Source organism: Macrosteles quadrilineatus, unplaced genomic scaffold (assembly GCF_028750875.1).
Source record: "Macrosteles quadrilineatus isolate MER2022 unplaced genomic scaffold, UCM_ALF_1.0 Scaffold_2__2_contigs__length_208266976, whole genome shotgun sequence".
NCBI classification, from domain to species: Eukaryota; Metazoa; Arthropoda; class Insecta; order Hemiptera; family Cicadellidae; genus Macrosteles; species Macrosteles quadrilineatus.
Window position 1 is genome coordinate 83,951,301 of NW_026542595.1, and position 25,549 is coordinate 83,976,849.

The 25,549-nt window shown below is 36.5% G+C and overlaps 1 protein-coding gene across 1 annotated transcript; it reads left to right on the forward strand.

Moving 5' to 3' along the window:
• The first annotated feature begins 10,760 nt into the window (after positions 1-10,760).
• On the forward strand, positions 10,761-14,000 carry LOC128984514 (uncharacterized). The gene has a single exon (XM_054403845.1). It carries the CDS (start codon positions 10,761-10,763, stop codon positions 13,998-14,000), a length of 3,240 nt encoding a protein of 1,079 aa, XP_054259820.1.
• The last annotated feature ends 11,549 nt before the right edge of the window (positions 14,001-25,549 follow it).

Genomic DNA, 25,549 nt, shown 5'->3' on the forward strand with positions numbered 1-25,549 from the left:
CCCTAAGATTTCTTCAGCATATAATACTAATTTGTCATTAATTATTCTTGATAGGATTTTGTATGCAGTATTAATTAAGGATATCCCTCTGTAATTGTTGCAGTTACGGGTATTTCCCTTTTTGTGTATAGGGACGATTGTTGCTATTTTCCATTCCATTGGAATCTCTTTTTTCTCCCAGACATCTAAGATTAACTTATGGAGTTCTTCTATTATAGACTGACCCCCTGCTTTGAGTAGTTCTGCAGGTATGTTGTCTCCTCCCGGAGCTTTATTGTTTTTTAAGTTAAGAGCCGTCACCTCCTAACAAAAAGATAAAAGCTTCCAGGTCCACCAGCACTACAAGGTCCACCAGCAGGTCCTCATCCAGTCTGGAGCCAGCTGACAGCCAGCCAAACTCTCCACTGGAGCCCGGCCAGCCGTGATGTAAACCCATGATGTAGGGCCAGGATCTGAACCTGAGCCAGCTGGGCCTCCACTATTGCCCCAGCCGGGGGAGGTTCAGCCGACATACAGGTCCCAGGAGACACAAAGTGAAGAGGATCATGGCTTATTTTTTTGGATCCGAAGGGTGTTCAATTTTTGGTTCAGAGACCAGCTTTAAGGATCACATGTTTATTTTTGGGTCCGAAGAGGAACATCCAGTAAGAGGAATGAAGTCCGAACATTCCATATTTTTTCTTCTGGTAAACAACTAGTTTTCAATAAAAAATTTTCTTTCTGAAAAAAAAAAGATCAGCTGCGAACTTGGTGGGAGTATGTTGGAATCAGCAAATGATTTGCCTTTTTTCAAAATAATTAAAAATTTACTTTTAAAAATTTACAACTTTTCTGAAAAGTTGCTCCATTTATGCATCAAAGAGTAGAAAAGAAAACAGAAGTCTTTAAAAGTATCCGAAGATACGAATGTCATGATGATCAAAATTAATACTAAAAAACTCATATGTCAAACAAGAAGAAATGCAAACTATTCTGTGCGACTGTGAAGCGATCATGAACTCTCGACTCCTTACTTATGTTTCAGACTATCCAACGGACTTGACCCCCTTAACACCATCCTTGTTTTTACAATACGTGGAAGAGGTTGGAGTCCCCGATTTAGACTTAGCAGACTCATCTGACTTGAATAAACGACTGAAATACAGACGAAAGTTAAAAGAAGACTTGACAAAAAGATCAGCTGCTGATTCCAACAGCCTTATATCAAATACCACACAAATAAACCCAATTAAAAATAAAAATAAATGTTAGAATCACCACTAGACAGCCTACCAAAACGAAATGGAATGTTACAAGATCCTCGAGAGATTCCCAGCAAACTATTTCAAACACAGTGTGATACAAGTCAAAATGAACTGTGAACAAGTTAAACAATTTGATGAGAATAAATATTATGACTTCAAAAAACGGAAGAAAATGTTAACGATCATCAACAACTGTCATACATTCATTTAATGTACACCATACTATCTATAACCATCATTCATCTTGTATATGTCTCATGTTCCATTCATATATCAAAACTTGTTTATCATTCAATTCATGTATTATGTAATAAAAATGTTTTAACCTCAATAATTAATGTTATGTTGTTAACCATTGTGGAAGATAGTAGGGGATAGTTATTATTTTTTTATGTTAGAATTATGTTATTGTTATGATCATTCAAAACAACAAACTTAACGGTTCTCTTTTTTTTATCTTGGGCATGAGCCCAGCGTCCTAGGATGTAAAGATGGGTCATGTAAAAAATAAAATTAAAACTTTGGATATTAAAGAAAGTGATTAATCAACGGGTCATGCAATCCTAAAAACGCTTCCCTCTTTTGGGCTAGTATTAGTTCCAGTTTATTGATTAAAATAAGTTTTATTGTAGGCTAAATACATGGCGACAATTAAGTCTTAGGACGATTTTATAGCTTTAAAACGAAAGGAGATATCACAACCAAATTTTACATGTTATTACTGGTAATAGTAAGCTACCTTTCTGTGTACATTGTGATCGGATGTCACGTATAGGGAACGGCCCACAATGAGTACGTTGGAAATCTTAACCGAAAGCGTATGTTGTTATGTGCATCCAGTTAAAGGCATTGTTGATCTAAAAACAATGCCACAAACCGGACCTCAAATGGACAACTGAGTACAAAATAGCAGCCGTTCAAAAATTCGTTGAATCTGCTACTTTGGAAATGTAAACAGCTGCTTTTACTCAATTGTTAATTTGAGCACAAATTTGCGGCATCTATAATTAATCAACTGTATTCTACCAATAAAGTCCCATAAATTGATGTGCGTATCAACCTATGTTTACGTTTACGAGTTAGCGGCCTGTGGAGGTATCGTATAATAAGCATTGCAAATTCAATGAATCTTTGAACAGCTGTCATTTTTTATTCGATTGCCCATTTAAAGCCCGGTTTGTTGCATAGTTTTTAGCTCAACAAGACCTTTAATTTGATGTGTATATGAACCTAAGCTTACCCTTAAGATTTTCAACTTACTCCCTATAGGCCATCTCCTATAGGTGATATCCAATCATTATGTACACAAATGTAGCTTACTATTACCAGTAATGGTATGCCAAAGTTGGTTGGGATATCTCTTTTTGTTTTAAAGCTATAAAGTTGTCGTAAGACGTAATAGTCACACTGTATACTTTCTGCATATACATGCTTAGTTCATTAAATAAGTTCATACTGTAAAGAAATATAAAGATCGTATTGCCATTTTTTATTATTATTTATCAAAATAATTTACATGAAAGTTAAATAATGACTTTATATGAGTCTGTGAGTGTTTCGTGTGACCGGAAGAGAGTGTCCATTACCTAAATGGCGTCTCGACCACAGCTGTACCTTCACAAGGACTTTCCACTGAGTGTAAAAAATGTGCTATAGAAAGAATTATTATTTTTTTAGAAGCTTCAAACATATAAATTACCACTTTTTACATTGTATTACTTCTCATTTCAGTAAAATTAAACATCTATTTTTGAAAAATAACATAACAGTCCTATATGAGATTTTGTATATTTGTTGCGGTGTTTGTTTAGACACGTTCATAACGTTGGAGGAAAAATCATAGTAAATCAAATCACTTACAAGATATTGTACGTATGATTATAGAAAGTAGATAAAGTTAAATCTAAACCAACAATCGGGATAAAATTCCAAATAATTGAACGAAATGAGAACATATTCCCCACAAAACTGATGTACTTATACACTTCTAACTATTACGTTTGTACATGTTTAATAGTTCCATTTAAATATCAATAAAATATGTTTACTTTTGGGCCAGTAACTTCATTTGATTATATTGATGATCCACATAATTTCCGTTCTAATATTGGTGGTGCCCGCCCTCGAATCTGAAGTTTGCGGGTTCAATTCCAAGCGTATTTGCTATTGCACCTAGTACTACCATTTTTCACTGGGCTATCAAATAATGATACTATCTAATAAATGTAAACTTTAGATAGTACACTTAAAAGATATACAAAACAAACAAAAAACGAGAACAGGATTAAAATAAGGGAAAAGTAACTTTTTAAGAGGAACCCAGTGTACAGTACATTTTACTACGAGCCGTGGAAGATTTATAATGCCTATTTTGTGACCTGTAAAATGCGTGACGATCGTTTAAGGGTAATCTATCATGTAAAAGGCCCCCTACTCAATATGGTTACTCGCCTTTTCCTCTTTTAGTAAAGAAACTTTGATTTTATAACATCGGAAAGTATTGCAAGTGTCTAAAAGTTGGTAAAATCTTACAAAGTTTGCGTGAAAGAAAAATTAAATAGTTTTCCAAATATTTTAACGTTTATTATATATAGTGTACCATTAATATAATATAAGGTTTTGCAAACTCTCAGTAGGCCTAACATTGCCAACCCTAAATCAATAAAATCGATATTTGAGCACAGAAAAGAACATCAATTTCTTTTAGGAAACTAAATTCAATTCTGTACAACATAATGTTTTTGCAATTAAAATTCGCATATCTACTGTATATGCAGTAGAATAAAACTTAATAAAATTTGTAATTGGGCATTTTTTATTACGGCTTCGTGGCAACTCTCATTTAATCACTGCTATAAAAATAAGATTATTTTTCAGTATTTTAAACAACACAAATTGAATTATGTACAATATATTTAAAACTATTTTCTCATTTACACTACAAGTAAAGAGTTAAATTTATTGATCATAAATTTAACTATTCAAAAGAGATATTTTTACATTGTGTCCATGTCTTAATATGCAAGTAACCTTCAAGTTCAATGAAAAGTCTACTACTTGTAAAAATTATTATTTATCGCTGCCAATTCTTTCTTCAGATAAAATTTGTTATCTAGTGGATGGTACGACAATGCCCGATCTACAACATAGTTACTATGAAGGATTCTGTTATAATGTGGCAATTTGGATGTAGATTCCAATCAGAGAGCAAATGTTTGATGATGCCCAGGCTTATCCTAGATGCATCGTCAATTGATAGTGAACATTATGCTGATCACTTGAATGTACTGTACTTTTGAGCTATTACATTATTCACATCAATGCGTTTCGTATGCTAATCATCCAACGTAGACCTAGCAAATGATTTTAAATTGTAATTTAGCTAACCATATTTACTTTTACTATACGGCTAAAAATGTAACTCTCGTTAAAAAAAATTCTGGATGTATCTACAGTTCACAAAAGAAACAATGAGGAAGTGTTATTAATGTTGAAGGCTCGTGAATTGTTGAAGAATAAAGATTGTTTGCCTTGAATGAGTAGGCTTTATTTAACACAATTCAAGTAATGGAATTCATAAGTAAGATTTAAATCTAGAGAATGAAATAATGATTACAAACATTCAACATAAACAAATAAAATAACAATGTCCAACAACAGCTGGGAATATTTTCTATCACATTCTTCCCCGCTAATAAAAGTAATTTAAAGTCTTTAAGGTGAGAAGGTAGTTTCTTCTGTTTTGAGCTTCGTCTCTGTGATTGTGTTTCATCAGTCCTTAAGGTTTGTAGAGGCTCTTGAGTTGCAGATTCTTCTATCACCTCTGCATCGGGATGAGACACATCCTGGGTCTCGTCTACTAAGTTTACATCGCTATTAAGTTCCATTGTGTGGTTCTCCGGTGTTGATTCATCATCAAAATCTGTTCTCTCAGCTTGTTTTCCACAAGGAGCTAAGTTGCGTGTAGACACTGTTGTCTCACGCCCATCTGGCAATCGTACATGAGCGTAGTCAGAGTTTCCTTCCAGCAATATCACCTCCTGCACTATTGGTTCATACTTAGAGTTTCTGATAGGACGTCTCATCAACACTTTTCCAGGAGTCATCAACCAGGTTGGTGTGGAAACACCATTTTGTGATCTTCTGGGATGTCCAAACATTCGTTCATGTGGCGTACAATTCGTGGCAGTACAAAGCAAGGATCGGATAGAGTGAAGAGCTTCATCCAAAACTAATTCCCACTTTGTCACGTCAAGTTGATAGTTCTTAAGGGCAAGTTCTACTGTTCTCCAGATTATACCATTATATCTCTCAACCTGGCCATTACACTGAGGGTTGTAAGCAGTAGTCCGACTAGAAGCAATGTCGTTTAAAGCGAGAAACTCCTTTAGTTCTTTTGAAAGAAAAGAAGATCCCTGATCGGAGTGAATGTAGCTAGGAGTACCGAACAATGAAAATAACTGTTTCAGTTTGCAAATAGCAGTCGAAGAGGACATATCAGGACAGGGGTACGCAAATGGAAATCGTGAGTACTCATCAATGATAGTTAGCATATACCGATTTCTTGTAGAAGAGGGAAGAGGACCCTTAAAATCCAGGCTAAGACGTTCAAACGGTGATGTTGCTTTTATTAATTTTCCATCATGTTTGAAGAATCTTGGTTTTACTTCAGAACATACCTTACAGGAAGCAGTCATTCTTCTTAAAGGAGTTTCTCGCTTTAAACGACATTGCTTCTAGTCGGACTACTGCTTACAACCCTCAGTGTAATGGTCAGGTTGAGAGATATAATGGTATAATCTGGAGAACAGTAGAACTTGCCCTTAAGAACTATCAACTTGACGTGACAAAGTGGGAATTAGTTTTGGATGAAGCTCTTCAAATTAACTTTGCATTCACCTTTAGTTTTAGAAGTTAACTCAGAAGCCGCCATTGATACTTGACTGATTTTAGAAGGATAGGTTTTTATTTTCAGCTGATTTACTAAGTCACTACTCAGGAAACTAGTGGTACTACCAGTGTCAATTAGGGCTTGAGCTGCTTTACCATTTACATTAACTGGGACAATAGCTTTTGAAAGACCTAGGGGATAACTTGAAGAACAACTTATGTGGCTTATGACAGATGAAGTTGTAAGTTTAATTTTTCAGTTTTGACCAAAACTTAATTTATCTATTTGAGAGGAAGACTTACATACCTTAACAAAGTGACCCTTTTTACCACAACCTTTACAGTAAGAATTTCTTGCGGGACAGTCATTTCTTGGATGTCTATTGAATCCACAGAAGAAACATCTATTATTACTCCCAGAAGTAGCGGCTATGGTTGGATTATTTGTATCATCGTCTTGAACGATTGAGTTTTCTTGTTTTAAAACTGAATTGAGATTTGAGCTGGGTTGATATAGGAGGGCTTGTTGTTGTGCACTTTCCAAACAACGGGCCTGTTCATAAGCATCTTGAAGAGGCAGCTTAAAGTTCTCTAGCAGTCTCTGGCGAATGTGTGGAGCAATCAGACCATTTACAAATGCATCTCTAATGCAGTCATCTCTATTTTCTTCTGCAGAAGTAGCTTTAAAATTGCAGTCTTTGCTGAGTATCTTTAAAGCTTCTAGATATTGGTCAACTGATTCTCCTGGTTGTTGCTGACGAGTAGATAACTTATGGCGAGCAAATACTTCGTTCACTGGCTTACAATATAGATTTTGAAGATTACCAATTGTATCTTTAAAATTCAAACATTCACTGATATAAGTATATACTGAAGGCACCACATAGTTGATTAGAAGTTTCAATTTCTCAGATTCATTTGCTTCTGTCACTTCAATAAAATTTGTAAATGTCCTGAGCCAGTGATTCCATTCCATTGCTGCTGTTGAAGAGTTTGGATCTATTGAAAGTTTTGCTGGAGCAAAATGTTTTTCCATGATTGCAGATATTGTGTTAAATAAATTGTTGAAGAATAAAGATTGTTTGCCTTGAATGAGTAGGCTTTATTTAACACAATTCAAGTAATGGAATTCATAAGTAAGAGTTAAATATAGAGAATGAAATAATGATTACAAACATTCAACATAAACAAATAAAATAACAATGTCCAACAACAGCTGGGAATATTTTCTATCACACTCACCTTATCATAAAATAGGCAAAAGGTCAAGAATAATAAGATAATTGGGTTTTGGTTCTGCCTCGATCACATTCGTGAGTATATGATCGAAACTGCATATTATGAGGGTACATACATTTATTTGAAACTCATTTAGTTGTGCACAAAGAAATCTAAATACTATACAATCCGATGTGTAACTGACTGGGTCCCCCCCGAAAATTCGAATTCCCCCCCCATGTTATTCTTATGGGGAATAACATTAAAAATGGCCGACTTTCATGTGCCCATCTGAACCACTTAGAAACGTGCTAGAGACTTCAAATTTGCGTAGTATTGTAGTAAAAGATCTTACATTACCGGTGGAATATGCAAAAGTCCCATTTTCAAATTTTAACCCACCCAAAAATCCAAAACGGCGGACCTCTGAAAACGAAAAAACACTTTTTTTTCAACCGGATGTAGCTCGAAAACGGTAAGAGCTAGAAAAGATTTGACAGTATATCCAGGAACAGGAATTAAATTTTCTACAAAACCCTCTTAGGCGTTTTCAGAAAATCGCACTCCTTAAGCTTCAAAAAACGCCCTACTTTCAAAATTTTGTAAATTTTTTTCAAATCTTTATCGGTTTTTGCTATGTTTTCGTACCTAAATAATTATTTTTTGCAAATATTATTAATGTTTCGTATTCTCCTTAGTTTACTTTACATTTCACCCTTTACATGTATTTTCGTAACTTTACTCCTTGACCCCCAAAAACTTAATTTTAATGTGAAAATTTGATTGGTTTTTACCGGTTTTACCAGCCCCATGTTATCCTTATGGAGAATAGCTATGTAATTTTAATACTTTGGTATGCTCATCTGATTAGTTTAGAAACGTTCTAAAGACTTTAAATTTTTGTAGTATTGCAGTATGGGATCATCCGTTAATGGTGGAATTTGCAAAAATGCCTTTTAAAAATTTTAACCCCCAAAAAAATCCAAAATGGTAGACGTATAAAAACGAAAAAACACGGTTTTTACTAAAAAACGGTAATAGCTAGCAAAAATTTGAAAGAATCTTCATGAACAGGAATTAAATTTCCTACAAGACACTATTACGCGTTTTTAGAAAATCGCACTCCTTCACCTAAAAAAAACGCCCTACTTTCAAATTTTGGTAAATTTTCTTCAAATTTTTAACGGTTTTTGATAATTTTTCGTACATAAAAAATTTTTTCTTCAAATATTATTAATGTTTCGTACTCTCCTTAGTTTACTTTACATTTCACCCTTCACATGTTTTTTCGTAACTTTACTCCTTGACCCCCAAAACGCGTAGGTCAGTAACGCTGTATAGTCATTTGGTTCTCGCTCTAATTTTTGCTAATGGATTTGGCTACCCATGATTAAGTTTCACTGTCACTTCTTCCTATTTATTGGACTTGTTATTTTGGCGATTTTGCTGCAATTTTCTGTAAGCATGGAATTCTCTTGCGTTGCTGCTGGGTCGTTCCACCAGGGAGATCCCAGATTTACCGAGAGCAACAACGCTCAATGCATGGCAAATGCAACCTGTGCCCTCGCATGGCAAGCATTCTGCGGCGGATTCAGTACCAACGCTATTGACGCTATACTCATGGCGGGCGATAGCTTGTATACACTATCTCGCCGTGAGCATAGCATCACTAACCGGTATCTGTTCCCTGAGGACCTCGCCAGGCACTTCGTGGTTGCACACCATCGTGTTACCATCGAAGAAATTTCTTGTGTTTGGGACGGGTTGTATCCGTTACGAAACGATGGCCTAGATGAGGTGACCTCTTTCCTTGTCTTCGGTTTTGGAAGCAGCTATGCCCGGTGACTCCGTTGATAGCGGTTTTTTGTTTACGGGACAGTTGGTGACAGTCGCTTTTTGGCGTTTCCAAGGGCGGCTGTACCTCTTTGATTCCCACGCGGTAAACGAAAACCGTCGTCGAGACATTGATGAGGCGAGAAATAAGGCTAGGGTGTTCGTCTGTAATAGTTTTCGTTCTCTAGCTTCCCTCATTTTGGTGAATTCTGCGTTCGTCGGTGGGCAGTACTCCGTCACAAAAATAAAGTTTTCCGTCAACGAAACTCAAACTGTCCACACGGTCGACTGTTCGGACAATGACTTAACTCAGTTATCAGAATCTGCCTCTGAGACAGTGGTTCAGAAAACCAAATGTCCTGGTAGACCAAAAACAATAAAGCGTGGTCGTCCAAAGCTTTTAGACACGACCCGAGAAGAGCAAGTGGATGCGGCGAAGAAGAAGTATAGGGAGACGCACGCTGACAAACTCCGGGATGACAGTCAACGTTACACTCAAACCCACCCTGAGGTGCACCGAAAGGCTGTTCAGCAATACGACCTGCGTAATCCCGGTGCTTCTGCTGAGAGAGTTCAGATTTTTCGCCTGAAAAATCCGAAAATGTCTGAACTTCGCTATATGCCCGCATCACTTGCTCGGTCCGTAGTCAAAAATGGCCCCATGTCTGTTTGGAATGGGGAGCCACTCAATGAAATACAACCATACAAATTAAAAAAAGTCAGTCTCTGGGTTGACGACGTTTACAGATGTCGTCATTGCCAAGCACGGCTCTTCGAGGAGGAGAAGAATAGAAAGCAATGGTGCTGCGGGGAAGGAGCGTTCAATGTTCTCGACATTCCTCCGTTGCAAGAACGCTTTTATTCCGACCGTCTCTTCCTGGAAAGAGCCCGTGCGTACAACGACCTGTTTGCTTTCTGCGCGCTCGAAGTGTCAGGCGGGTATCGTCATCCCAGTGGTCTTTCTTTTTTCAAGATCGAGGGAAGAATGTACCACCAGGTCTACAATCTGGACGCCCCAGGACAAAAGTTCACCACTCGTTCTGGGAACGTTCAGTTTGTGAATCGGTCCCGCCTGTATATTGACGATGGCGAAGAGCGCCGTAACATTGCGATGGGTAGATCGCTTGATGCCGAGATCATCGACGGTATTGCTGATTTCCTGTCTAGGGAAAATCCTTACATTGAGCATTACCGTCGATTGAGCAACGAGCCTTCCGTAACAGCTCACTTGGCTTTTGAAGTAACAAGCAGGTCTACCCATGGCCCTGTTCTCGGTGATCGGCAAACAGGCGTCGAAGTGCACGCCGTGCTCAGCAATGATGAAAACGACACTGAGCCCCGGAGACTGACTATATGGAAATCCGGTTCCGATAGACCTACATTTATTGATCTTTTACACCCCCTAATGGAACCTTTCCAATATCCCCTACTTTACCCGCAAGGCACTGTGGGATGGCACGTTGGCCGCCTTGATAACAAGGGTGCCAAACTGACTTTAAGTACTCGCGGTGCCTCCTACTTTCTGAACCTCGCTTCTCTCACCTAGGCCGTCTCTCACAAGCTTGGCAGGTTGAGATGTTCGCGAGGTACGAGGAGGAGAAACTGCGTTACATTAAGTTTACGCAGCTGAAGAACACCGATAGTGCCTTGCGGGTGGGGCCGGTTGACGAGATTCGGAATGCACAGCAGGTCTTGAACGACATCGCTCGTGATGAAACCGTCCAAGGCGAGGGTGGGGTGCAGGCAGGAAAAGTCTACCTCCCAAGTTCGTTCACCGGGGGGCCCAGGTACATGAAAGTAAAATACGAAGACGCTATGGCAATCGTATCGCGCCTGGGTTCCCCCACTTTCTTTTTGACGTTTACTTACAACGCGACTTGGGAGGAAAACAAGAAAGCTTGCCCTCGTGGAGGTACTCGCAGTGACCCTAGCACTGCTTGCAGAGTTTTTAGGATCAAACTTCTGGAACTTCTCCGAGACCTGCGCAGCGGAGCAATGTTTGGACGCTCTGTCTATATCGTCTACGTCATCGAGATGCAAATGAGGGGCCTTCCTCACGCCCACATTGTATTCAAGATTGACGGCGACGGACCAGTTCAGGCGTCCGAAATTGACTCCATCATCCGCGCGGATATTCCCTCGGAAGAAGAGGCCGGAGGCCGACTGAGAAAGTTGGTCCTCAAACACATGATCCACGGTCCATGTGGTAATGATCATAGGACTGACTTTCTCTGTTGGGACTCTGCAAAGGGTTACTGCACCAAATACTTCCCCAAGCCCTGCTGTGAAACCACCCACGTCGACGAGAGGGGATTCGTCCAGTACAAGCGAGATTATACCAATCGGGGGACAATTGTATCACGCAATAAGAACATTATCGTACATGACGGTTGGGTTGTGCCTTATAATCCCGCACTGATGTTGAAATACGAGGCTCACATCAATTTGGAGCTGGCGTCTACTCGCCGCGTGATTAAGTACCTCTTCAAATATCTTATGAAGGGAGGATCTCTCCAGAACGTCACAGTTACTCCCTTCAGTAAGCAAGATGATGAGGTACAGCATTACGTGACGAAGAGAATGGTGGGTGCCAGTGACGCGTGCTGGCGTTTATTAAACTTTCCAGTATCAGAATCTGAGCCGGCTGTTGAATGTCTTCCCGTCCATCTGGAGGGCAAGCAGTCCGTCCTGTTTAGACCTGGCCAACTGGCAGAGGCAGCCGCTAGGAACAGCTCCAAACTCACCATCTACTTTGACCGGCCTCGTATTTCACTGTTTGACGACCTGACTTATCAGGGGTTCTATGAAACGTTTGTGGTTCATGTCAAGCGCCCAAAAACTGCGGAGATATACGAGCACCCCGATGGCGTCCATTTTATCACTGCCCGACAGCGTGGCGAGAAGGTGTGCAGACTGTTTTGGGTCTCACCGAGCAGGACAGAACAGTATTACCTGCGTATCCTGCTTATGACTGTATCTTGCCGTGGTTATGCCGACCTCCTGTCCCGCGGTGGACCAAACTGCCGCACTTTTCAAGGGGTCGCGCGGCATCTTGGCTTGGTGCAAGACGAACAGGAGTACCACTACGCACTGCGCGAGGCCGCCACTTTCATGACTGGCCCGAGACTTCGTTCTTTCTTTGTGATCCTCTGCAACATGGGGGCTCCTGCAGCTCTCCTGTGGGATGCTTTCCGTGATTCCATCTGCGAGGACCACATAGAGCGTAATCCTCTCGATGTTGAACTGGCCTACAAGCTAGGTCTCATCGATATTGATCGGAGTCTTCGTCGGCAGGGTTCTTGCGTCGCAGATCATGGCCTCCCCGATGTACACGATGACACGACGGAGTTGGGCAGAGAACTGCTCTTACATGGTGAAAATCAACAGAGAGTGTTTGTGGAGGAGTGGGTGCCAAAGCTCTCTGAAGATCAAAACCGCGTATTTGAGTACGTTACCTCCGTTCTCAATGCCCCTGCCAGCGGAACGTCGTCGAAAATCATTTTTCTTGACGGCCCGGGAGGCTATGGGAAGACCACTCTGATTCGTGTCATTCTCGCATACGTGAGAGGTTGTCGTCAGGTTGCACTGGCAGTCGCTAGCTCTGGGATCGCCGCGGGTAACATGCCTGGTGGAACTACAGCTCACAGCATGTTCCGGTTGCCACTCGACTTCGGTGACGGCACCGGCTTTTGGAACATCACCAACGGCTCCCAGCGAGCAGAGCTCATCAGGGCCGCAAGGCTCATTGTCTTTGATGAGGCCCCGATGGCACATCGGTTCGTTTTCGAGGTTCTTGACAGATCCCTGCGAGACCTCATGCGTTCCAGTGAGCTATTCGGTGGTAAAATATTCCTCTGTTGTGGCGACTTTCGCCAGATCGCGCCTGTCGTTGTAAACGCTCGTACTCCAACTGACATTGTTTGTGTCTCACTTCGGGCTTCCCATCTGTGGCAGCATTTCAAAATTTTTGCCCTGACAACAGCTCATCGGACTAGTAGTTCCACAGCCTATTCCGAATTCCTTCTTAGGGTAGGCAACGGAACTGTCAGTTCGACCACTTTCTTGGAGGGACGGAACGAACAAAGTCTAATTCCGCTGCTCGGGATTAGACAAGTGACGTCTTTGACTGATTTGGTCGATTCCGTCTTTCCCGCAAACGTCCTACTCGACTCTGATATGTGTTCGCGACGCGCAATCCTCTCGACTCTGATAGTGAACGTCAAGGAGATCAACGACCACATCTTGAACTCCCTCGACGGTCATCTGTACGAGCTGAGGAGCGCCGACACAGTCGACAGAGAGAACGACGATGGCCTGGATGTCGACGTTCAACTCCTGAACACGGCTACTGGCAAGGGCGTACCAGACCATGTTCTGCGGCTGAAGATCGGTTCTGTTTGCCTCATTATGAGGAACCTCAACATCGCTGAAGGACTCGTCAACGGCACTAAAGTCATCGTAATCGGCATCACCAACCGCCTGATTACAGTGAGACTTCCCGGACAGACGCAACCTATCGGAATTCCCCGGATTACCTTTACTTTTGCGTTTGTCGAGGGTTCGCCGTTACGTGTTCGTCGACGTCAGTTCCCACTGATGTTGGCCTATTGCATGACCGGACACAAGAGCCAAGGTCAGACAATAGATTCAGTCGGTGTTGATTTACGGACCGATTGCTTCACGCACGGGCAACTATACGTCTTGCTCAGTAGGGTCAGACATCCAGACCATATTGTTGTTCTCGTACACCCCGAACGTGTCCGAGATGGAATCGCATACGCAAAGAACATCGTGTATGGCGATCTCCTTCTCTAAACCTGATTTGACATTAGCAGTAGGCTAGGGGATCTGCTTAATCAAAACTCCCCGTTGTGACTTGACAACATCGGCAGTACGATAGGGGGCCTGCCTTATCAAAAGTCCCCGTTGTTGTATAAAGTAGTTAGTAAAGTTTACTAACTTGTACATTTGTAAATAATTGTAAATATGGTTCCGACGTTTCCTGGCCTCCCCGTGGCGGAACTGGATATGCCATAAATTGTATGGCTAACCGACAGGGAAACAAACATTACTTGATCTATTTTCATAAATATATACATGAATATCTACTATAATCTATTTAATTCATATGATACTTTACTATTATCAACTTATTCACTTATCAATCGACATACTAATCAATCTACTCATCTTATACAACAGTTCTCTAATTTGTACATTTGTAAGTAATTGTAAATATGGTTCCAACGTTTCCTGGCCTCCTCGTGGCGGAACTGGATATGCCATACAGTTTGTGGCTAACTGACAGGGAAACAAACATTACTTAATCTATTTTCATAAATATATACGTCATGAATATCTACTATAATCTATTTTCTATTTACATCATATATACATGAATATCTAATATAATCTATTCACATCATATAATACTTTACTATTATCAACTTATTAACCTATCAATGAACATCAATATAAATTTACTTATCTTGTACAAAAGTTTACTAACTTGTACATATTCAAATAATTGCAAATATGGTTCCGACGTTTCCTGGCCTCCTCGTGGCGGAACTGGATATGCCATAAAGTTTATGGCTAACCGACAGGGAAACAAACCTTACTTAATCTATTTTCGTAATTATATACTTGAATATCTACTATAATCTATTTACTTCATATAATACTTTACTATTATCAACTTATTAACTTATCAATCTCCTCTAATAAATTCATGAAATCGTTATTACTTTAATGTCGATTTTTACTATAACGAACCCTTCTCTCCTCATATTATTACTTCCTTTGACCAAAAACTCAATTGTAAAAATACTTGACTAACATACTCACTTACCGCAACTTAAAAAATGATTTTTTTATGAGGTGTTCCTTAAGCTAGAAGTTATCTTACTCAAAGTTAACTTATATAACTTAATATTGACGGTTTCACTTCTTGCTTTGTTACAACTTAACTCTAATCTACTAATGACGACTAACAGCTAGGGGGCCTGGGGGCGGAGCCCCCAGCGAGCCAAAGGCGAGTTATCAAATATATGCAGTAAAGGTTTACGACAAATGTTTAAGCGTGCATTAATACAATCTTGGTTAGGTAATTATTATGATTTATTACTTGTAAGGCACATGTCAATGAGTATGAAGAAATAGCAGAAACACGAGTTACCCAGCTGTATATGTAATGACAGTTTTATCAAGTTTAAGTAAAAGCAAGTTTTTCTCATCGTCCAGATAGTCGTTATATTAATGATAATGTAGTGTTTAAAACACTAAGTGGCATATGAGGAAGTACTATTTACCATAAACTAACTTTTAAGATTAAGAGGATTTAAATCCCTAGCCACAAAACTATAAAAAAATCTACAGTAACATTATAATATAGATATGTAATAAATATCAATTAACTAACAAGAATTTGGAGAAATCCACATTCGAGTAATTTTATAACTTAAAGAATTGCCTCTATTTTTGTTAAATATATTTTTATTTATTTAAAAGCATGTTACTATACAGGGGCGTGAAAAAATCTGCAGGACTTTGGGTTGTAAGACTTAAAATAAAAAAGAAATTAAAATCAAGTAAATAATATACATTTAACGCAATAAGTAATAACTTTTTTATTCAAATTTATGTCTATATTCGTATAAAGCTAGTAAGGAACACGATTTTTTTATACAAGCCGCACACCTATTAAACCCATACTTGAATAAAGGTAATGATGTAAAACTTCCCAGTACAGTATTAAAATGAAACTTCCTGCTAAGATTGCTCGACCACCAAAAGGATATCTCTGTATATTTACTTGGAAAAATATTAGAGGGGGGGGGGGGGGTCTTGACTTTTTATTCACCCTGTATATAACTTTTTCAATAAACCCTCTCCTGAGGAAACAAACCTCAATTGGGGGCTGTATTTAATCACATTTAAAATATTAAAGATGCATCAGCTTTTACATTTATTTATTTTTATTTATATGTTAACTATTTCCCTTGGTTAATCTTTTGATCCTCAATACTGTATAGATGTTTGTTTACATGACGATAAAGTTATTCTATATAATTAATACGCCAACACGAAGAAATAATCGTACTTTAGCATAATTTAAAACTTCAGGTTGAATAAAGGTAATTGCTATTGGTATTTTATTATAAAATCTATTATAATAGGTACATAGGCCAAATCAATTAAAAGGCAATTGTAATATCATTAGGAGGTTATTTATTATGTCGGTTTACCTAATGATTGCCATGTTCTTGTTGATTGTACACGTTTATTTAAGTTTTATTCAAGAACCTGGCAACCATATAGCATACCAATATAGACTAATAAATCCTTTGTTCTTGAAACTGGGAATAACACATAAATTCTTAAAGGTTATTGTTTTCTATTTTGCTGTTCAACGTTCAATTATATGTGTTTTATGATTTCTACGAAGAAATTCTAAATAAAAGTGGGAACTCAAACACGGGTACAAAATTTAATTGTGATGTTGTAATTGACCCTTAATTAATAAAGCCATTAACTGTGTTTTATAAATAATTCTTAAAACTAAAGGTTCGTCGTTGAATTGTCAAACTTACCTGTAAAAATATTACTTAAGTCTCACAGAATAATTGTCAACCTAGGCCTAAATGGTGAAAATCAAAGCAATGTAAACCTAGGCCTACTACCAAAAAGCTAGTAGCCTAATCCTAGCTTGTTGACTTTATGATTAATAATGTTACATGTTTTAGTAACAGTTTTTCAGAAAGTTCCTTGGGCTCTGCCCCATTGGCTTTATAAGTTACCATGCTATCCTTATGAATGTAATTGTTTACATTTTGATCAGCTGTATAATTTAATTGATGTTATTCATTTTTCAATTCAATAAAACGCATTGGGTACATTTACTGATTTTGTTGAAATTTAATACCGGTATTTACTATTTTAATTTTAATTTACATGCATACATATTACAATGTAAATAAACAGTATCAGCATTCTGACACATACTTTCTCCCACACGCTCGTTAGTTTTGATTCTGTCACACAGTTTAATGGAAAAACACGAGAGATTTTCATTAAAATAAGCATTAGGTAGGATTAAGATTTGTCCGTATAATTTACATATTAACTTTGTTTTATAGAAGTTTTTGAGACCCATATTATCTATCTCAAATATTCTTCTCTCGTTGCAAAGCACGGGCTTTTGCCCTAGTATCTAGGCATACAATAATATAGATGGAATGAATGTATTTTAAACCTAGCCAATAATTTGAAATTCTACTTGTAGTGATAACTTAAATATTTAAAATATGAATACAGCCAGATTTTACTAGTAAATCTCGAGTACTTAGAAGGTTTGCATGTTTATAGGTTGTAAGTGACCGGAGATGTACGAGATATGGTCTGTGGTCGGTGCTGGACTTGAGGTCATTTATCGTTTAAATGCAACCGAAACAGAACGATTTACGACCATTGTCCGATTCCGTTGAATCTACGGGTTTTAATCTTAGTTTGGGGTTATGTTTTATGATCTCATATACTAGTAGTTTAAGGCCGAATTTTGTATGTGTTTCAGTTATAAAAAGTGTGTATTAATTGTTTTACGTCATCGTAGATTGTAGTGTGTGGCGTCATATGGTCAAACTATAACAAACTAAAACATTGTAAAAATATTTATTAGTCAGTTAAAATTTTACGTCCTTTAAAACAGTAAAATGGAATAAATACGTTAGACTGTCTTTTATCTAACTATTGTTAGTACTTACTATAAACTGATGTTAAAACATTGTATTATTGAAGGTCTTTTTTGTACAAATTGTTATACTTTGTAGTGATACGAAGCAATTATTGTGCTAATGCTTAGATAAGAGTGTTTTGAGACTCTTTAACTGGAACGACGGGTTATTAAATAAGGCTATCAAATTCTTCGACAACTGTCGTCTTACTTATTAAATTTAAAACTGAACTTTAGAATGTGGCTGATACAACCAACACTGTCATCGTAAGCTGAAAAGTAACAGTATAGTTAATTTATATATAAAGTTTTACTTATCATTTCGAGACACTGTACTTTGTTACAAAAGTGACTTGCAAGCTGGGAATATAATTAGTAGGGCGAAAAACGAATTACTTAAGATATAAAAGTTGTATTTAGAGATTGATCAATATGGTCGACAACAATATAATTAGCCTAGAAACTTGACTATTTCATAATATTTTATGTACCGAAACAAATCATATTTATACTAATGGTAAATAAAACACTGCTATAATGTTAGTAAACAAAGTTTGACAGTTATGCTCACGGTTAGATCGGGGCTTATGGGTATGGTTGAAGGCCTTCTACAATGGTGGAACTTAAAGACTATTCATGGAGGATAGGCCTAAAATGAATTCTAAATTTATAATACAAAAACTTAACTTTATTCCATGAAAATACAACACCTATAATTAAAAGTTAAAAAGGGAATTTACAATCAGGGTTTACAATATGGGGAGTTGAATTTACTGTTACTTAAAGCTTATGAATACAATGTTCTTAATGGGCTTAGGGGTTACTTACATGTGCTCTGAATCTCAGGTTGAAGTGACCGGACGGCGTCGGAATTTAATCTTGTGAATTAATTATTTGATTATAAAACATAGTTATTAATCAATAGTCCTGGAGAATGGAATGTCTAATATAATAAATTGCAATAAATACTCAGTACCAGATTATGACTGAAACTTAAGATCAAGTTGATTGTTCAATGTTCTGGCTGATGTAATTGATCTTTTAATAGGCTGTCTTCACATAAGTTTTAACAGTTCAAATTTGGTTCTTAAATAATATATTACTAAAAATCTTCTAACTAATTAAATGAACGTTATCGAATATACTTAAATAGTTTATTGAGGTAAAACCTTAGTATGAATGTTCAAAAGATATGGCCTAATAATGGCAATAAAAACCATATTTTAAATGACAAGCTAAACTTCAAATCTCACGCAATAATAGCTCACAACAATAGACAGGAACAGTTTGACCTTTGCAGTACGACTGATAACGGAGAAGGTGTCGGGGTTACATAATTCCAGCCAGTCTGCCTCCGTACCGCGACCGGTAAATAGTAGGCCTACTAAGTGTTAAATGTTTTTTGACGAGTCTACAATGGACAAAACGTTCATGAAGGACCACTTGACAATGCCTATGGGAAAGCGAAAAATGTAGTGGGTTTGACCGTACATTTAATAACTGTGGACGTAAAGGTATGTACCTTAAATATTAGTCTAAAAATGTCCTAATAGCTTCTACACAGGTCAAAATACTTCTTGAAGTTTATAAACATTTGAACCACTTTGTCCAAATATAATTATATGGGGAAAACAATGTTGATGTTAAAGATGCCAGTTTACAGTATGTTGGCACTAGTTAAGCCCTCTTGAAGTGGGGTAGGTTTAGGAAATTGTTGCACTGAAATCACATGTCAATTTTGACTATATCACTGTAGAATTGTAATCCATTATTCACACGCACACTATAAAAACTTACATCTGCTAAAGAGCTAATTTTGGATTTTAAACAGTTATTTAAGTAAATTATATTAAATTTGAAGCAATTTTATTACAAAAGGCTATAGACAATCACATATTTACAAAATTAGGGTATTTTTACGTTTTCTATATTACATTATATTAAATTAATTAAAATTGGTCTGCTTGGCTAATTACACAAGGTTTTGAAAAGGGAGAATGAATATTTACTTTGACATACAGATTTAAAAGACACATATTTTGGTGAAAATTGAATGATTTTATGGACAAATATCAGTGGAAATATAATGAATTGTTACGTAACGAATCTAATTTTTATGGATCGTTCTCTGCACTGTTGTCTTTCAAAATATTCTTTGTTTGTTTACGTTTCCATATCGATGTAACCCAAACATTGAAGTCCGCAAGAGGTTTGGACAGTAAATGATACGACCAATGCAAACATCCAAAGCACCGGCGGCTGGTCTTCTAGCTTAACGAAAAAAATTCTTTAGGTCTGCACTATAAGACCGCTTATACTCCTATTGTCATTTATTTTCGTTATTTTACTTACTAAAATACAACACGCTTTATAAGTGGTTAATATGTTTTTTTAATATATGCATAAGGTGATAGTTTCTACATTTTAGTTGTATTAGGGCCATAACCTTTTTTGTATGAAAGTAAACCTTTAGATTTAACTAGCTACACAATTATTATTATTAAAAAGTTATCACAGAAAACATCTGCTATTAAGTAATAGTATTTTTATTTTTTGTTGCTTTCAACAAAATAACTACTGTAATAATGTCGCAACTGACAGCAATTAATCTGGCTGGAACAGAAGGTGATGAAGTAAAGAATTAAAGTTTGTTGCGACCTCATTTAAACTTACTCCCTAATACCTTACCAGCCATTATTTTTGTAGAAAGCGTAACGTACTTACAAACACTTAAAGGTTTAAAACCTTACGCATTTATTTAAAATCCTTACCTTGTCTTACTTAATAAGATATTATTATTTAATATACAAATTCTAAATTTGATTCGAAGTTTCGCATAATTTATCTATTCAGTCAACAGCTAACATTAATCTTAAGTTAAATTACATTGCTGCATGTCGGGTACTAATTATTTAAACTCAACTTTGAATTTAGTAAAATAGAGAGAAATCTTTTTTTAAGTACGCTAAAACTTTTTACAGATATATTAAAAAGTTTAAAAATGCTTACAGTTACGTAAGCAAAAACTATTAAAAATAGCAATAATAAAAAATTCAGAGTAAGCCTAAATCGTTTTGTTTGTTGCAACTAACAAAAGGTGATATGGGAAACACTGTCCAGAAGAGAGAGACCATAACCTAAATGGAGCTCTTATCTGCGAGGCTATGTCAATCTACCTTATGATGGGACAGTATTATTTTTAATTCGTTTAGTGTAACTTCCATTTGACGATATTTCATATATAGCCCAAACTCATATCGATTCATTAAAAAAAGAACATTTAAGGTTGACATATTAGGTTAACATCAGTTGACATTCTAATTAGAGGTTAAATTTAAAATGTTTGCTTAACTAAGACGGACTACAACAGATACTTTTAGTGGAGGTTTAAGTCTAGAAGTTTCACTAGAAATCTTCTATAAAAAAATATTTTATCAATTGAAAAATAGGGTAGATTTTGTTACCAGAAGTGGAACGAAAGTAAATAGCCTCCATTTTGTGTAAAGTGTGTTTAAAGTAATATAAAGCACTTAACATAAACATAAAAAAACGGCAAATTTTAATGACTGTTCTAATGGTTTATTAGTCAATTAGTTGTTTTTCAAGGAACCAAACATATTGTTACATCTCATAAAATATTATTGTTGTCAAAGTAAGTAGGCCTATCAAGTTAGCGTTAGGAAACAATCAATTGTCAGAAAAATATATGTTACCGGTATTTACTTTAATTTAAACGTCATCTTATCTTTCATTATTCCTTCATTATCCATCGAAAAATAGTCCACGCTAAATCATATCACCTTCTTTATCTATACGTTCCATCTATTATTCTTGTTTAATATTATGACTCATACACCACTTTAAGCTGCTGCATAAACATAATCATTCAACTACGATGGATGGATTGGGTAATAACGTGGCAATTTAGATGTAGATTCCAATCAGAGAGCAAATGTTTGATTAGGCTCAGGCTTATCTTTGATTCATCGTCAGATGATAGTGAAAATATTGATCTGGATAACCGGATGTTCCATATGTTAAGTTATATTATTAGGAAGTTGTGTTTCGTAAAAATTACATTATGTGCTTAGCTGTGGGTCTGCAAGCCTGAACTGCTTACCCCGCAATATTTAGTGCAATCAAGGCTTTGGTGTCACAATTGTATTTTTCGTAGCCTGTTTCATAAGCCATTGCATGATTTGAACTTAAAATCAAGGAATAAAATGTTAATTCACAGGAACATTTAATGAAGTATTTATATTAATTAACTAAAAATTATCAGTTTACTGAAATTACTTTCCTGCATAATATTTTGAGATGCATCAACAAACTCTTGTAGCACAGCAAACTCTTGAAAACGAAAACTGGTCACTTTTTAAGCTCATAAATCATGAACAGCGGTAAATGGGTAAAGAAAAATTAAGATTTTAGTTGAGATCTGGTTACGTCCCCCTAGATTTATTACAGGACTGCATATTATGTCAAAAACATACATTTATTTAGAAGCTATTACTCGTTTTCATTGTGCATGGGAACGTCGTTGTCTGACTATGGAGTTTCATATTTAAAAGTTCAATATATCAGTACTTAGAAGTTTTAGAAACAGGTTACTACTATTATTTAACTAAGATAAATATAATTAACTATTAACTTCTGTTTCATTTATCTAAAAATAAATTTTATTTTAGCCGTTTGTTACTCGTTTTTGCAGGGAGATCCAGATTTCTCTTGACGAGAAATATATTAAGTTACTCTATTAATGTACGGCTTCAATTTAATTTGATGAGTTTTATGAGTGCAATTTATATGGTTGTGACACGCGTTGCCAGCTGTAAATACAATGACTGTTTTATCACTTGTGAGTGAGAGCAAGTTTCTAAACAACCGGATCATCGTAAATTATGAAGGAGCGTTAAAAGCCTGGGTACATGTGAAGTGGCTTACGAGGACACATTATTTACGATACAGACTTTTTTCCAATGAGGGTTTCGATGACTATTATTTAGTCTTAGATATTTTTTAATGTAGGCCTATAGTCTATCATTTTATTTATACAGGGTTAGTAAAAGGTCTGGAGACCCCCTGTTAATTCTTTTAACGGCTGTACTAGAAAAAATAAACTCGGCACACCATTATGGCATGTTTGAAGTACATTTTCGACATAACCACCACTTTGTGTACATCCCCAAAATGTGGGATTTGGGGGGAAACTCAAAAATTTTAAATTGTAAGACCCATCAAGTGACCCCTCATTTTGAAGGTCCTGGAAACAAAAAACCAATAACGCAAACTAGAAGTGTCTATCTCAATCCAGTAGAAATTGGCAGCCGTTTGAAATTCTCAAAAGTTAAATTTAACTTACAGCTTTCCAAGTCTAGAGACCCCCTGTAAATTTTGTAAAGGCTCACACTAGGAAAACTAAACTCTACAAACCTTTATGTGGCATGTTATGAAGTACCTTTTGAGCCTAATTGCTACTTGGTTCCCAAACCCAACATGGGGGATTTAGGGGGAAACTCAAAGATTTTAAATGTTAAGCGTCGTCGACTGACCCCTCATTTTGAAGGTAGTGATAAAAGAAAACTAACAACGCAAGCTAGAGGTCTCTATCTTAACACAGTAAAATATTAATTCTGATTTCTAAAGATTTCAATCAGCTGCAATTTTTTACTGGAGATAGAGTCTCTATGGAGATAACCTCTAGTTTGCGTTAATAGGTTTCTTTCACCAGGACCTTCATTTGATGGGTCTATCTTTAAAATTTTTGAGTTTCCTCCAAAATCCCCCATTATGGGGATGTACACCAAGTGGTGGTTATGCCAAAAAGTACTTAACAACATGCCATAAAGGTGTGCCGAGTTTAGTTTTTCTAGTACGGGCTGGAAAAAAATTAACAGGGGGTCTTCATACTTTTTACTAACCCTGTATATTTAAGACCCTACTTCCAAATGCAATGGTTATGTTGATAGATAAAATTTTCTACTTAAATTATTTCCCTCATGTATCAGATTAATGTTTTAGAAGCTAAATAAATATAATTAATTTGAGCTACTGTAATCAACCTTAAAGCTAAGTAATACAATGGAAACTCCATGTACAGTATCTAAATTTAAATTTATTGAATTTACAATACAAAACTGTTGACAAATGAAAAGAAAGGTGTTTCTTGTTTTAAAATAAAACTAAATCTTTATAGAAGAATTCTATTTAATGAGCTACAAGTAAGTTTGTTTTACTGAAACATTGTTTACAAAAAACAACATAATAATAATTAAGAACCATATGACTTTATAGTCATATGTCATCTCCCTTCTTCACTTATAATAGTCCAGTCAATGAATGATCCAAAAGTAGGTGTAGAGTGCGTGAGCAGGTAACTAAGCGATTCCTTCAGAAACTTGTTCAGGGGGCCTAGGGTGTTAACATACCAAAAGTCCTGACTCCTAGGTGGTGAGCCAGGGGGTGGAGGGGGGAAAAAGGGGGGGAAAAAGGTACGCATTTTAGGTTTTTTGATTATATCTCGAAAACTATCAACTTTTTGTATACTATAGTAAATTATAAAATTGAAGAAGATTAAATTTTCTACAAGAAAAATATATAATGTGTTTATCTTGGTTCAACAGATTACGAGTTATAACTTATTTAATTGATATCTTATTAAAATACTCCTTCCATAAGAAATACATGTAAATTAGTATGCGAAATGGGGCGAATCCTATCCGCCCAAAGGAAATATAACTGATATTCTGGAAAACTTGACAAAATTTCCAGTAATTTGACACTTTAATCATGAAATTTTGTAAAAATTAAAGCGAGGGTGAGCGTTTAAAAATGGGATGATTTAAGGTTTTTTTTTATATTTCCAATAAAAAAACACCAAAACTCGACATTTTTTTACCTCGCCCTCGCCTTAATTTTGGATCAATTTTAATGATTAAAGTGTCAAATTACTGGAAATTTTGTCAAGATTTCCAGAATATCATTTATATTTCCTTTGGGCGGATAGGATTCGCCCCATTTCGCATACTAATTTACATGTATTTCTTATGGAAGGAGTATTTTAATAAGATATCAATTAAATAAGTTATAACTCGTAATCTGTTGAACCAAAATAAACACATTATATACTTTTCTTGTAGAACATTTAATCTTCTTCAATTTTATAGTTTACTATAGTATACAAAAAAGTTGATAGTTTTCGAGATATAATCAAAAGTCTTTAACTCCATTTCCAGCTTTACTTCCCTTAACTGTACTTGCTCCTGCCGGCTTTTCAACGTCATAAAATCGTTTCTTCAAAAACCAAGAGTTCCTTCGATAAACATTCCCATCTGGAGTTTCTATAAGGTATGATCTTGGCTCCGGACCTTTTCTTACGACTGTAGCTGGCTGCCAGTCCCTGTGTTCTTTCCTATACAGTACTTTTTCTCCTTCTTCAAATTCTAAGTTGTTCTTTTTTGTTCTGTTACTGTATTGTCTGGATTTGTCCCGAATCTTTTGGAATTCATTGTGAACATTTTGAATTATTTTAGGTTGCAGAATTTTATCTGTGCTAGGGAGCAGTGTCCTTGTTCTGCGCCCCATTAATCTTTGAGCTGGAGATCCAAGATTTTTCCGGGGTATATTTCTTTGA

What these genes read in the sequence shown, in the direction of transcription:
- LOC128984514 (XM_054403845.1), top strand. Translation starts at nt 10,761, where the DNA reads ATGTTCGCGAGGTACGAGGAGGAGAAACTGCGTTACATTAAGTTTACG.